This window comes from Paramormyrops kingsleyae, chromosome 23 (genome assembly GCF_048594095.1).
Source record: "Paramormyrops kingsleyae isolate MSU_618 chromosome 23, PKINGS_0.4, whole genome shotgun sequence".
In the NCBI taxonomy this organism is placed as follows: Eukaryota; Metazoa; Chordata; class Actinopteri; order Osteoglossiformes; family Mormyridae; genus Paramormyrops; species Paramormyrops kingsleyae.
Window position 1 is genome coordinate 21,215,349 of NC_132819.1, and position 14,175 is coordinate 21,229,523.

General features: G+C 44.1%; 2 protein-coding genes across 4 annotated transcripts; both read right to left on the minus strand.

Moving 5' to 3' along the window:
• Positions 1-692: 692 nt before the first annotated feature.
• LOC111848268 (heterogeneous nuclear ribonucleoprotein R-like) lies at positions 693-10,850 on the minus strand. 3 transcript variants are annotated; one of them, XM_023820125.2, is made up of 13 exons: positions 10,674-10,850; positions 9,224-9,384; positions 8,940-9,058; positions 8,344-8,451; positions 8,041-8,154; positions 7,306-7,482; positions 7,031-7,166; positions 6,681-6,886; positions 6,343-6,492; positions 6,134-6,255; positions 4,777-5,303; positions 3,077-3,140; positions 693-1,307 (listed from the first exon to the last, which is right to left on the minus strand). In XM_023820125.2, exons 2-12 carry the CDS (start codon positions 9,375-9,377, stop codon positions 3,109-3,111), a joined length of 1,845 nt encoding a protein of 614 aa, XP_023675893.2. In that variant the 5' UTR covers positions 9,378-9,384; positions 10,674-10,850; the 3' UTR covers positions 693-1,307; positions 3,077-3,108. The 3 variants fall into 3 exon arrangements, with proteins under 3 accessions (XP_023675893.2, XP_023675892.2, XP_023675891.2); XM_023820124.2 differs by lacking the exons at positions 693-1,307; positions 3,077-3,140 and adding an exon at positions 10,191-10,218 and having other exon boundaries at positions 3,947-5,303; XM_023820123.2 differs by lacking the exons at positions 693-1,307; positions 3,077-3,140 and having other exon boundaries at positions 3,947-5,303.
• A 712-nt stretch (positions 10,851-11,562) lies between these two features.
• Positions 11,563-13,929, minus strand: LOC111848254 (ATPase inhibitor A, mitochondrial-like). The gene is made up of 3 exons (XM_023820100.2): positions 13,768-13,929; positions 12,327-12,439; positions 11,563-12,065 (listed from the first exon to the last, which is right to left on the minus strand). The coding sequence occupies exons 1-3, from the start codon at positions 13,834-13,836 to the stop codon at positions 11,924-11,926; spliced, it is 324 nt and encodes a 107-aa protein (XP_023675868.1). The 5' UTR covers positions 13,837-13,929; the 3' UTR covers positions 11,563-11,923.
• Positions 13,930-14,175: the final 246 nt, after the last annotated feature.

Consider the following 14,175-nt stretch of genomic DNA (forward strand, 5'->3'; position numbering starts at 1 on the left):
GCTAAATGTTTTGCCAGAAACATATTTTAAAAACCCCAGAGCATCCCAATTATGGTATCGCAGAGTAATTTTATTTCAGAAAATGGCTCATGTTCAAAACGTTAAACAAATTTCTTCAGTATAGTAATACTTCCATATTACACCGTTGCTCCTACGTTTAATAACAACCCACAACCAAAAGGTGTGAAATCGCTATTAACCGCAGACGGACTTTCTCCGCGTCCGGTTGTATGGTAGCCTGGTCAAGTGATTCTCAGACCACGCCCACACGCTATTAGACGGGAAAGGCTTTGAATCCTTGGTAAGATTGTCAGCTGATTAATCACGGACAGTTAAATTCTTCTGAACCGACTGAGCGATGCTTCCTGAATTTTTATTCATTCATTTTCTTTTAATTTACAGAACGATCAAGTTCGTAAGAACGTACACAAATGAAAATAAGCTGTTTTTGGTTGACATTTTTAGTTGCTAATCATTTTTTTGCGATTTTCATCCATCAAGAAATATGCTTAAGCTGCAAACAGCAGCGCCGACTAAAATGTGTAATTCATCATCGAAAAATGTATTACTGTTACCTATTCAGTGGCTTAGAACTACTGTATATTTTTATACAGTTTAATGTTATCGAGTTGTCCAACTTTAAATGATACGACAAAAATACTGTATGGGGAAATAAATAAAAACGCAGCATACCTGTTTAAAACTTTATTGGCAATTGACAACACTTTAATCATTTGACAGTCTACTCATATCAGATACAATCTGAAATGCCTGTTGGATAAAAATATTCTGCACAGTGTTATACTGTGTATCAACCGCAGCTGGTATTCTGTGTAATACAAACCCACAATGCTGTGAATTGACAGTGGTACAGCCAGACAGCCAAATAGCTGTGTTCACTGCTTGATTAACTGATGAGATCGTAAAGATTGTAAATTTGGAAATAAAGGTTGTAAAGCAAATTCAGTAATAATAAAATTAGGCATTTACATGATATGCCACTTCCGTGTGGACTGGTGACCACAAAAACGTAATCTCTCTGTCAGTTCACAAAGTTTTCTGGAAGCTGAAAGTAACTGTCCTTCATCTCTACCAAAATAAAATTCCTGGAATCCAGTCCCAAAATAGGGACTCCATATTGTGGGGAAAATCCCCTTTTCCTCCCCTGAAATCAGACTGAAACCTGAAGCAAAGCGGGTGGGGGGTTAGGACGGCGACCTTACCCAGCAGTCCCCATGACCTCCTCGGACGTGAAGCCCACGTCCACACTGTGACACGGCTGGGCGGGGCCTTCAAGACACGCATTCCTGATAGTCAGGTGACAAAAGCAAGGGGTTAACACACTTTAAAGAAAAGTTTTTGGGGGCTCTCTTCTTCACCCAGTATTCATACCCCAAGAAATCTTAACCCTCTGCATGCCATAACTAAAAGTCACAAGGGTTCCAATTCAAATGTGGTGTGCTGGTTTCTAGAACCCTAAATCTTCATACCTGTTGAAATATTGAACTGGTGAAAAATTTGATTTCACAAAAATAGTAAGAAAAAAAAAATTGTGTCCCTTTATGTTCATTTTTTTGTGATTATTAGTGCTCATTTGACAGAATAATGGTACCTTGAATATTTCAAATGGACAGGTTACCATGTCACTATACAAGCGCAAGCTGTTAATTTCAAACAGATGAAATATGTAACGTTTATATGGGGGGGGGGGGGGGGGGGGGGGGGAGTCGCATGGCAATGCAGCATCAGCTTGCTGGTTGGCAGACCTGTACAGCAGCTCTGAATATAGGGATGGTCACTGTGGAAGATTTATTTGAAGATCTGATGCCCCTGGAGCCCACAAAAGCAGCGACCCCGAGATCATGCAGAGCAACGAATAGAATTTCTGATCTCAGATTTATCCCCACCTTCATGGCTTCTTTCTACCAAATCAAGCTTTTTAAAGGTTAGCAGTTTCAAAATGAATCATATTTTCATTGACATATTTAGCAGAGGTTTTTGTTCAAAGTGGCGAAAGTTTTCGAGGTCAGACAGCATCCCTGTAGCAGCTGCAGTTAAGGGCCCCGGTCAGGGGCCCAAAGATATGATCACTCTGCCAGCCATCGAGATTCGAACCCACAACCAAGACACGGATCCCTGAAACGCTGAGCTGTGCATCACCCCTGCTAGAAATGACATCTGCACCCTTAAAATGTTCTCTTAATAGATATCAATGTAACACACATTCCTTCAGCACTGTGGATTTGGATGCCCCCCCACGGACTCCCACAATCCTAGAAAACAATGGACCAGGATTAAATCTTCTTTGTAAATAAACCCAATTTAAATTAAACACCTTTTGAGAATTACCCACATAGTGCTTATGTACCTTATTTATGATTCAAAATTTGTAGAAAGTGTGGGAAACGTTTCAAAATCTTAAGAGCAAGACTCCAATTAAAATGCAATGTAAGACCTGTAATCAGAATTGAACTCCTTCACTCAGGATACAGAAGCATAATGATAAAAACATTTTTTTTTTGGGTTGCTGGACGAAAAACTTGATTGGAGAAATGCCTGAAATTGCACCAGGTCCTTCCTGAGTAGGGCCAATCATTTTGTGCATTGCGGATTTCTTTATTTTTTAATTACCAGACCATGAAGTAAGGAGACTCAGCCAATCAGCACAAGGACCACCTGCCTCTCAGGTTCCAACAGCTATACCTCCTCCATGATGACTTACGATTCCAAACCTCTTTAGTATGCTCAGACAGAAGGGAATGTTATCTATTGTAAGGATAGAGACCCCTTTTGGAAAATTCACAAATCCTGTCGCTGGAGGGAGAGGAACGCCTTTTATGAGCATTCATCCGATGAGCATATCCAGTAAATATTAGAAGGAGGTGTTCAGTCTTCTCTGACAGACCAAATCATTCATGGAAGATTGTCTAGTATTAAGAGTAGGCGTTTTTCCATTCTGGGTAACTTTACCCTAAGAGACTTAAACATTTTGACTCTAGCCTGAGCCAGGGTCCGAAACGTGCAGGTGTGAGGAAGAGGAGGCAATCTTTAGCGGTGAAGAGGTAAACCAGCTCACCCTTTCGGAAGAACACAGCTGAGATGTGTTCCTCACGCTAGCGCTGCCCCTCTCGCATCGCCACCTGGGTAAGTTGGAATAAAAGGACAAGCTTAAACACAAAACTATGGACTCTGCAGAGGAAAAGACTGCATGTTCTCTTATCTTCACTACACGGTGACAGATCGCTGGGCTTTCAGAGCACAGGAGGAACATCTCGCATCATCTTGGAGATTTAACCCTTTGGTAAACAGGCCAGGGGGTATGCTGTTTAAATTTTCTCAAAAATTTAAGGGATCAGACATTGTCAGCCAGGAAAGGTTCCCAAATCGATCTGCCTTGTAGAAGGACCCAGGAAATTGTTAACCATGGTGATACAAGCAGGAAGAGTTCAAAAATACATTTTAATTTACTGACACTTAACCAAGCATGTTTTAATTCCTTAGAATCAAGGTCTAAAGAACTGATCCTATTTCACATGTCTGAATGGCTTGCTTAAGGATTCGGGAATCTCAGAAAATATCCATTCTATGAAACTGCACAAATACCTTTTCCCAGGCTAGAATTCTAAATAACATATAACCACAACAGCATACTTAATGCTGAAGAGCAAAGGGTTAAAATGCCTTTTATTCAGGTGTTGCACATATTTGATCCTCTTTAGACCTCTGGAGATTTCCTTTCAGATCGGTCTGAAGTTCTGCCAGGTGGTACAATATCCCCATTCTGAATTGAGTGGTCATAAAATTAGTCAAAAACATAAATGCCTTTCATGTCACTTATTGTAAATTGATTGGATCACTTACATAAGTTTTCCCCATCTGCAAACAGTCATCGTTGAAGTAATTGAAAATATTTTAGGACACAACTGAATTGGAAGTATCTGGTAACTAAATTTTTGGTTGAGTTTTATTGAAATGTAACAATCAGAAGTTACAAACATGAAAGAACACTCTGTCACGGCCCTTTACGTGTTTCAAACCAAATTCCAAAAAAATTTTTAAAGATCAGATTTTTATGAAGTTATACGAACAGTTCTAAAACCCAAAACACTTCTAAATCTACCACTAAGCAATTTATAGCAACTGAAATACAAATATTTCCCCCCCAATTTATGCTTTTTTCCCCTTGGATTATTAAAGCAAACTGTGAAAGCACTGAAAATAAATGCCTAAATTCAAACCTATATACACAAGCATATTCCTCCACCGCTCAATATTAGGAGTATGGAAGGAAATAAGCCCACAATGGGGGGGGGGGGTGGGGGAAGGGGGGGGATTAAGCAAGGGATCCAACAGGACATTCATGATTTTTAACATCTTCACAAACCTTTGAAAAGGAATGTCCACCTTTAAAACATTAAATGCTGGCTTTTTAAAAAAAAAAACATGAACACAAAAAAAAAAAAGAAAAACAAACATAAAAAGTGGTTGTGTTTAGTCAGGGGTGTCCAGAGTAAGAAAACGGTTGGGAAGAGTTTGACAATCATCTTCAGCCCAATTCATACCTCCGGCCAATCGAACGGCCAAACTCCGGCGAGGACTCTTTTGTGAGGTCTTAGCATTCGTTTGTGTGGGGGATGAAAACCGAAAGCCAAATCGGAAGGTGCTGGCCATCTCCTTGATTTGTCTGCCACATAAACTTAACTTGCACCTACTTCCACTGCTGGCCATATGAATCGTGAGAAAACTCCAGGTTGTCATTACTGTAACCATAGTTACCGGAATAGTCGGCACCCTGCTGCAGGGGCTGCTGGGCGATGGGCTGGGACCCCCAGTTCTGCTGGCTGTTGGTCTGTCGCCGCTTGGAGTCCGGCTGGTTGAACACGTCGGCCTTCCTCTTCCCGCCCACGTTGCCCCCTCTGTTTCCCCGCGGACCCCTGGCTCCTCGGCCCCTCTGCTGCTGGAAGGGGGCTCCCCGGCTGCCCCGCCCCCCCCGGGGCACTCCTCTTTGGATGTAGGTCCCCCTCCCCCGTGGGGGCGGGGCCCCCCGTGACCTGGCTGGAAGAAGGCCGCCCCTCCCACCCCGACTGCCCCTCCCTCTCAAGGGGTAGCCGTCGTCGTAGGCGTAGTAAGGGTCTTCATAGCCACCTCGGTAATCATGATAGTCATAAGCGTGATAGTCGTCATAGTAATCTTCACTGGTAAAGTAGTCTAGGGGGTACGGGTAGCTACCCCTGCCCCCGCGCCCCCTGCCTCTCATTGGGGGGGGCATGCGAGGGGGTGGGTAGTAATAATAATCGTCGTACCTGAAAAAGACAGCAGCGACAGCACAGCTCAGCTTGCCAGGACTTGACAACGGTCACATCAGCTAGGACCTGCTATTCATCACACAGTAAGAGGTTAGCAGCTATTCGGCAACCAGACAGCTTGTGCATCTTCAGAGATATGGCAGATCTAACCGTCCATATACAGCACCTCAGAAAGAGGCGTCTCCACACTGGGAATCCCTGAATTTCATCATTTACTGCTGCAGCAAAAATTGTTCAGTTCAGGTATTTAAATTATCTGAGCTTGCGCCTCATTATCAACCTCAGCTACAAAAACTTTGTGGGATCCGTAAACTTAGATCAGCTTCTTAGACTAGAGGTCACATCTGTATCAGGGCTGGGCGATATTGATGTTATATTCGGAACATTTTTACATACATTTTTTACATCATTTTTACAATGATTTTTTTTTTTAAATTGATTGTATTTATTTATTGTAAAATGTAGATGTTTGTAAATGTAGATACCAGGCACTAGAATTTGGTAATACTAGTAGTAGTCTTTGGTTCATATAAATCATATTTAGTAAAGGTGCAAAACAGCACTAAAAACATGTTAATGTCTTATTTTGAATAAGCATTTAACTGAACAATCTGTTAAATACTTTAAATATTCGTTTAAATTTCAGGCACTTGGATATTTAGTCGATTTGTATTGAGCGTGACATAAAACATTGTGATATAGTTTTGCAGCCATATCGGCCAGCCCTAATCTGTATCGCGCATTTCTGACAGCCTGGCTAAGTACAGCGTGCTGAATGAACAGACCACCAGTTTGAACAAAGACCCCGGACTTGGCGCCCTCCTTACCCCGTGTTTCTGCCAGGTGGTCGGACTGCCTGACGTTCCTTCCTCTTCTTGTCTGGGGGCTTCGCCAAGACGATTTCTATCTCCTCTCCCTCCAGCGGCTTCCCGTTCATTTCCGCCATCGCCTGTAACACGGCGCATGCCGTCTGGCGTCAGGCTCCGTCGCCGCAGCAGGACACGGACCCGGCAGCTCAAACACAGGGCCGGTTTACCTTCATGGCCGCCTCTCGGTCCTCAAAGTGGACGAAGGCGTAGTCCTTCAGCTTCTTCACCCGCTCCACGTTCCCGAACTCCGAGAAGGTCTTCTCCAAGAGCTCTTCCGTGACAGATGTGGCCAGCTTCCTCACGAACAGCACCTTCACCTGCGGAGCACAGGCCTCGTCACCCAGATCCCAAGCCTGCTCTCCAGAAACTTTCAAACACTGAGCTGATCCCAAGTCAATAATAATACCAACTTAACTGCATTCCGCATGTGGTTCTGATCTAACCACCCAGCTATTCATGTGATCATACTGCCCCCTCTGCTCAATGCGAAGCAGCGACAGCCCACCTTGGCCATGACCTCCGGGTCGGGCTCCTCCACTGGGTCGGCCCACTCCACAGTGACTGGGTTGCCCCACACCTTTACTTTGCCGCTCATCAGTCGGCGGCGGGCCTGCGCGGCCGCCTTGTGGTCCTCGTATTCCAGGAAGCAGAAGCCGCGGTTTTTCTTCTTGTCGTCCGGCTGGTGGTAGAGGATCACCTCCGTCAGACCCTCTGCAAGGCAGCAGGCAGATGTTGGCACTGGCAGGTAGGTGCCACAGGACAATTCACAACCTTAAGGAAACCAGCGGCATCACTAAACGGCCACGTGCCGCTTTGTGTTGCCATGACTGGCAAAAACACCAAAGTTTCCCCAACCTGTCACTTTGCTGAAGTCCTCCAAAATGCTCTCTTTTGTTTTGTTTTTCGGAATAGATCCAACGAAGAGGCGGTTGTTTGCTACGGAGATGCACACGCCCAGGTACTTGCCAGGGCGGATTTCATAGTTGTCACACTGAAGAGAGACAAATCAAACAGCAGGTGATGATTCTCTTTTATTCTTTTCTTTACATTCCTATTCCTAAGGCGTGTCTCGCAGCTCCACAGCAGCCCCACTGCTCTGGGGGAAACGGGGGAAGGGGGGGGGGCTTTACCAGTCTGACAGCTTCCTGCGCGTCGTCCTTGCTGCAGAAGGTGATGAAGGCGTATCCGCGGTTCTGGCCCGTCAGCGGGTCCATCATCAGACGCAGGTCCCAGATGGGACCCGCTTTCTCGAAGAGGGGAACCAGCTCGTCCTCGTACAGATCCCGAGGAATCTTCCCCACGAAAACCTGTGACATACACTTGACTGTTATATGCAATGCATGCCATTCCCTACACTCATGAAGAACTATCTGAGGATTCAAGCATCTTATACAGCTTCACACAGGCATTGGACCTAGTTCCTCCTTACTCGTCTACCGGGAAGGCTGAGTGAAACAACACTCCTCCAATGTGGAATGACTGATCCCCCCCCACCCCGCACCAGGAGCTAGGCTACCTACCACTGTCCTCCAAGCTGTCAGCCACAAGATCCTCTCTGTCCGGGGGTTGCAGACCCCCCCCCCACCTAAGACTGAACCTAAATCCATTTGTTGGACTTCTTTAGCAGGCTGAAAACTTTTTAAACTTTTTTAAAAAGTTACCGAAGTATGACTGTGGCATACTGTTATTTTAGGTGGACAAATTAAGTTAAAACCATCATAAATCATACTTGTCATACTATGTACATTTTGTCATTTGAGACACATATAATCCAGGAAGCTGTTAAAAGCACCACAAAGCCTCACAAGCCCCAACACCGCAGAGATACTAAAAAAGCAAATGTGAACATTGTCTCCGGTTCTTGCCTCAGTCCCAATTCCAGGCTGAGATCCTTGAAACGCCTTAGCAGGTGGAGGTCCGCCGTACTTCCTCTGTCCAGTGGTGACATCCAGCGTGTACCCCGTCTTCTCCAAGAGGGCCTGCGGGATGATGCAGCAGCATCAACACTGTTAGAAGCTGCGTGGCAAAGGAGCGACAGCTGCAGACAGGCTGAGGCCCAGGGATCATGCAGGAACAGCTCCGTGGGAGCTGCAGACGCCATAACCAGCGCGGGCTTGTCGTCGCCACTCAGGTTATTCTTGTTGCAGAGACGGTCCCCTGAATCTCACCTTTATCTTCGATTCGTCTGGCCCCTTCGTGGACTCCTGCACCTTGCTTCCCTGCTTCTCCCTCTGTCTGTACGTCTTCATGACACCACACAGAAAGGCACTTTTGTTCTAAGAAAGGAAAATTGTTAAAGAAATTTTGAAATGACTAGCAAACATGAAATATGACATGTTAGGGCGCTTTTGCACTGCAACAAGTACCGTACTTTTGGTACTTTTCCTTTTCCACTTACTTCTGGTTGAGTACCAGTACCAAAAGATATAGTAACAAAAGTGCCAAACCAGCTGGGGTATTTGGGTACTTTGGGGTGGAACTTGAAACACTTCCTCTGTTGACTGGTTATGCAAATAACCAGCCTCTAAACACAATACAACCACTGTCTTGAAAAAAAATATGAACTCGGAAAACAATAAATTAAAAATAATAATAATAGTTATCTGGATGGAATTGTAATCAGGATGGCATGACAAGCATTTTACAAAGTATTTCGTAGGACAGCACAGTATTGGAAAATTTCCAAATATAGTGATGCAATTTTGTTGTTAAAAAATATTGGGGTGTTTATAAAGCAAAAAGGAGTTCAACATAAATTTCTCACCTGCACATGGGATAAGTCACTTTCCTTGAACTGCTGCAGAACCGCGAGCGCTCCATCCTCGTTGAACTCCCTTAGGGCATCAAGGGCTCTCTCATCTAGGTCTGCGTACGCCACCAGTCCTGGGAGGGTCAGTGTTACCACTTTTCATTACAAGAATGATATCCGTTCCCCACCTGGATTTGTGGGTTTATAATCTCTCCAGCCACAACAACCCAAGCCCCCCATTTTCAAGTTTTCCCACAGGGGAAAATGTCAAAACCACATGCTAAAAGCAGTATGCTTACCCGTCAGGAAGATGTCATTCAGCTTCTCCGCCACTTTCTGGGCAAGGCCAGCGTCGATGAGCTTCTGACAGTTGTCTGCGTGTGTCGCGCTGATGTCCATAGGCTCCTCCTCCTCCTTGGCTGTCATGGGGCTGCCGTTCACCTCGGCGGCCATTCTGCAACTGCACGGCAGGCCTGAGTGCTCAGTGGGAGTCGTCCTTACGAGAAGAAAAGCTCCCAAAGCCACCACAGCTCCCCTGAACTGCAGGGTTCATTCATTTCACTCTGCGTCACCTAATTGACTCATCAACATAACCTCACGCAAAACAATGTACTTATTTAAAAGACAGTCTGGGTTCGTTTAGCAGACATGCACATCAGTGCAGTCAAGAGGAAGGGTATATAGAGAGACACCAGGCTGTTCAGTAAACCAACACGGCCATCTGTGGGGAAACCAGAAGAATGACAAAAGCGGAGACGCCCGCCTGCTCTTTACGGCAACAAAAACAAGTGGAAAGGTCTGCAAGCTGTGAGCTGTCAGAAGCTGAATAACTAGCATGCTGTGCACCATTTTTAGATTTCCACTTCTGATGTCTCCAGGGAAACAGCTGCACGTGGCTGCTTCGGGCCTCAAGCAGAGCTTATCTTATGCTAAATCTTAACTTGCGTTATCCACAACAGCTCTGCAATCAGCCAAATATAACCAATATCGAGTACAGTTTACATGCTAATCAACAGACAGCCTGCAGAAACGCAGGCTTCCGTAGAGCTGCGGCATAGGGGAGCCGAGGGCCTGTCAATCCATTGAACCCCGACATCGGCGCTCTGCGTTATAATGCAAAAGACGTCATAAATGTGAGCGCTCCCTTCATCCAGTGTATAAACGGGAAACGTTATACCAGCTTCAACCCAGCATGATCTGGCTCACGGCAAACTGGGGACACTACACAAAGGCATACAAACAAACGATGAATGAAGGGGAACTTACGGGTCAAACTGCGCCACCAAGAGGTTCACTGTGAAAACGCAGCAGCGCGGCAAAACAAGAAAACAAACCTCAGCCAGGGCGACGGGACGTTTGTCACATCCGAAGTTAAATCGCTTAAACTGGCCGTGAGGTTACTAGTAAGCGCCAGAGAGACAATAGCGAAACCATAAATCGCCCCGTAACCGCCACAGACACTGCAGGCTACTATAAGGCTCCTAACCCACGTTACGGTGTCCCGCCCCCTGTTTTTCAAACTTACAATATGATTTTTTTTTAAATAAACTCATACAGCCGTTGGCCAGGTTTCAAAAACCACCCCACATTTAGTATTAATCTAAACAGCTGGCTAAATCAAGACCTAAACGGCCGATTGCCTTTTTTTTTGGTTAGCATTAGCTGGCTAGCTAACTAACCTGCCTGTACCGGGCCTGGATAAATTCTTTTCTTAGCTGAAAAGGGAAAAAATAAAAGACGAGTTCTTACCCCCGCTTTCACAGAAAATTATCCGTTGTTTCAGATTACTTTTTCCGAGCTTAATTTTAAAAGCACCGTGTTATTAGAAGGTAATATTAATGCGGAGAAAGGCGTATTTGGTTAAGTTATATCCACGGGAACGCAGCACGTAGCGCGCTCAACTCGACTCGTCACTCGTGAACGTGCACGTAGCGCGTACAACAAAGGGCTCCCGGCCAACGGTTACCAGGACAACAGCTCACAAGCGGGCAAGCCAAGCAAGATTTCATCATTAGCCAGATAATGTAAGGATTGTCTAATAAGAATGTCACTTGCCTCTCCTCCTATTGGACAGTTTCCACGTTTACCTTAAGTTATTATACAGCTAACCCGGAAATTGTGCTTTGTGGAATACCCCCCTGGATCTGCAGGCTGTTATTTCAGAGTAATTCCGTTTTAATTTACTGCAAGATATAGCGCAGCAGGACAGATTATAACTCACAGAATAGCGCATTTGAATGTCGAAATGTGTTTCGTTTGAAATTAAGCATTCCCAAACTGAAAGTAATTATAGAATTAAAGTGTGATTTAAATACTGAACTGGGAGAAGCAGCATTTTGGAAAAATGTTAATGCAACAGATAATACTGAAACAACACATTAAACGAAGTTCAAGATTCTGGCAACTATATAGCATATCTAGTTAATACAAGTTCACCAGTACAGGGTCCCAGTGATTCTGAAACACATCCCAGAAAACGATACGGGTAACCCAGCATAACCAATATAACAATGCAAACTTTATTTTGGACTCCCTGTTCATCCTTTTTGATGGTATTACAGTAGTGCCCATTGCGGTGGCTTATCTGCTGAGCGTAACTTATTTTCATAATTGCTGAATAAACAGATGTCAGACAATGGCGATTCAACACATTTATTGTTCACTCTCAATCGATTCCGCTCCAGAGTAATTCAATTTGTCAGACTCAACTTCTGCTAGAATACGAACTAAGGCAAGCAATTTGTTTTCCAATTAGGCGTACACAAATCTGTCCAAGCTGCGCAAAATTTTAGACAGAAATAAGAGCTCACTATCAGTCTACTCTTCCTATAAGATCATGTTTTTTCCCTTCCTGAGAACTTTTCATGGGCTTATCATTAAAACAAAAATTATATTTGAAGTATATACAAATCACATGTGAATGAAGCAGATCTAGGCAGCACTGTGGACGGAGGGGGGGGGGGGGGGGGTGGGGTGGGGTTCAGTCATCAGCCGCGGCTTCAGTCATCATGCTTCAGCTTCTTGATCTTGCCCTTGTGACGGTCGATTTCCTGCTGCAGGCGCTCGATTTCTTTCTTGTGGTGCTCGATCTCGTCCTCGTGGTGCTTCCTGAGCGCAGCCAGCTGCTCCTGCTCCTTTCGCCTGTGAGGGGTCCATGTTACAGTGGACAGAGCAGGACTGTGGGGCAACCCGGAAGCTTCTAGAAGCATTTTATCACCAGGACCCATTTCCTTCTCAAGTTATAGGAAATGAAGTTTCATCAAAGATTTTAAGATAGATTCATTTACTGCTAATTAATATTACACCATTATTTTACACTGCAAAAGGACACATTTCACACTTAGTGTAAGATGCAGAATGCAACAGAAATTTCTTTTCGGAGGGAGGTGAATATCCACTAACTTGAAGTATCTCTCCTCCTCGGCCGCCTGCTTCTTGCCAAAGGCTCCTCCGGCTTCTCTCACAGCACCTCCTCCTCCACCCCCTTTCCCTGCTCCTTTGCCCAGCTCGCCCAGCTGAAGTACAGGAATGATAAGAGCACCAAAGACTAGTCACCAACAAACAGAAAAATTGAACAAAACGATTAAGTGACAGGGTTCCTGTAGATGTCAAACCCTTAAAAAGGAGGAAAATTACAATGACATTTTCACCCAAAATCTTTCTCCCCCAAGCAAATCTTTCTAATCACCTGACAAACACAAATGATAGTGATTGGTGGTAAACAAACCAATTATGCGATGACAAATAATTAACATTTACACAATGATTCATCTGGCCAGCTTTCATTGTTCTCTTTGGTACACAGAAATACTCAAAAATAAAAGAAATTGGAATTAAATGTTTCTATTGGCAATATTTCTTGGTGTTTTCCTTTTGAAACTAATTCATTCATACATGTGTGTCAGAATATGTTTCTCAAAACAGGCATTCTGAATTTCAAAGGACACAATTAAAATATTTTAATTTCCATTCAGATAGACTTCTATTTCACCTGAAACCAGAGAGTATATGAATGATTCTGCAGTTCTTGCATTATCAATTGTATTTTGGTTATATATTCGATGCTTGTTTTCTTGTTTTGTTTGAACATACATTTGGTAACCTAAAATCTGTAATTAGATACATCTAGTGTTAAAACCTAAAACCCTATAATGTAAAATTTATTGTCACGAGAAAGCAGACTTTTTAAAATGTCAGATTTGGTCTTCCCCAAAATTATGTATGGAAATAAACACGCTGTTTTTCAACACGGTTTATAATTAACTGGCATTAATAAAGAAATTGGTTCTCGGAGAATCGTCCAGACAGGTGTACATGACCCATGAGTCGGATCTTAATAAACGATGGACCCGAATCCAAATCACTGGGAAACTCGCATCTGGATACGAAACTACCGCCCCAAGTTCAGCTGCCTTCAACCTTCAGCCAGTCATAGTGAAACCTACGGCTTCTGAAGCCCATAGCGAGTGGGACCGAGCACTACCTGCTTGCTCACAATGTCAACTAACGAATTAAAATAAAGTGGAAAGTGGTTTAAACTAGATAGTGGATGACAGCATAAAAAACAAAGCCTGTCATAGACAGGATAAATGGGACGTCTTCTTTTGGTGTTGACTCTCATTGCAGATTCACTTAATTAACTAGATACAGATGATCTGTCTCTTTGTCCCACAACACGAAAAGAGAGAAACTTCAACCGGGCGACACCTGAAACGAAATGACTCAATACTGCCTGGATAGACACTTCAGCTATTTTATCACGACGACCGTATTGTGTCAAACCACCAGTGGCGAGCATACGGTCAACAGGCCAAGCGAGCAATCGATCGTGACCGGACACTACCTGGTCCGATGACATCCTTATCTGGGAAGTTATGAATCCCCTAAAGTTGACCCTCAGCAGTCTGGACATCGCGCAAGAGTCAAAAAATCACTTTCTGTCGGAAGACTGCTGCGTCCTCCAATGTTTTGAAATACGGGAAACGATGGCCAACGTTATGCTTACACGGAGTTGTATTCTGAAGGTCACGGTACACTCGTAAAATCTACAACACGGGCTTTTCAATATTCCCAACTCCAGCAAATACTAACCATATATAAAAGATATCACGCAAAATTCGAAAACGTGTGTGAAATATGTATTATGCTTGTTTATACTTGCAAATTAGGTTATTCTCAACTCTGCAAAAGATCATGGTCGGCTTTCTCTAGAGACCATAAAATTCTACCCGAACGATAGGTGGCAGTTTGT

What these genes read in the sequence shown, in the direction of transcription:
- LOC111848254 (XM_023820100.2), bottom strand. Translation starts at nt 13,836, where the DNA reads ATGTCCAGACTGCTGAGGGTCAACTTTAGGGGATTCATAACTTCCCAG. An exon ending in TAAGGATGTCATCGGACCAG is followed by an intron (nt 12,440 to 13,767) that starts GTAGTGTCCGGT and finishes CCTGTACTTCAG; the next exon opens with CTGGGCGAGCTGGGCAAAGG. An exon ending in GAGGAGGAGAGATACTTCAA is followed by an intron (nt 12,066 to 12,326) that starts GTTAGTGGATAT and finishes GACCCCTCACAG; the next exon opens with GCGAAAGGAGCAGGAGCAGC.
- LOC111848268 (XM_023820123.2), bottom strand. Translation starts at nt 9,377, where the DNA reads ATGGCCGCCGAGGTGAACGGCAGCCCCATGACAGCCAAGGAGGAGGAG. An exon ending in GTGACTTATCCCATGTGCAG is followed by an intron (nt 8,452 to 8,939) that starts GTGAGAAATTTA and finishes TTCCTTTCTTAG; the next exon opens with AACAAAAGTGCCTTTCTGTG. An exon ending in CGCAGGAAGCTGTCAGACTG is followed by an intron (nt 7,167 to 7,305) that starts GTAAAGCCCCCC and finishes GTCTCTCTTCAG; the next exon opens with TGTGACAACTATGAAATCCG.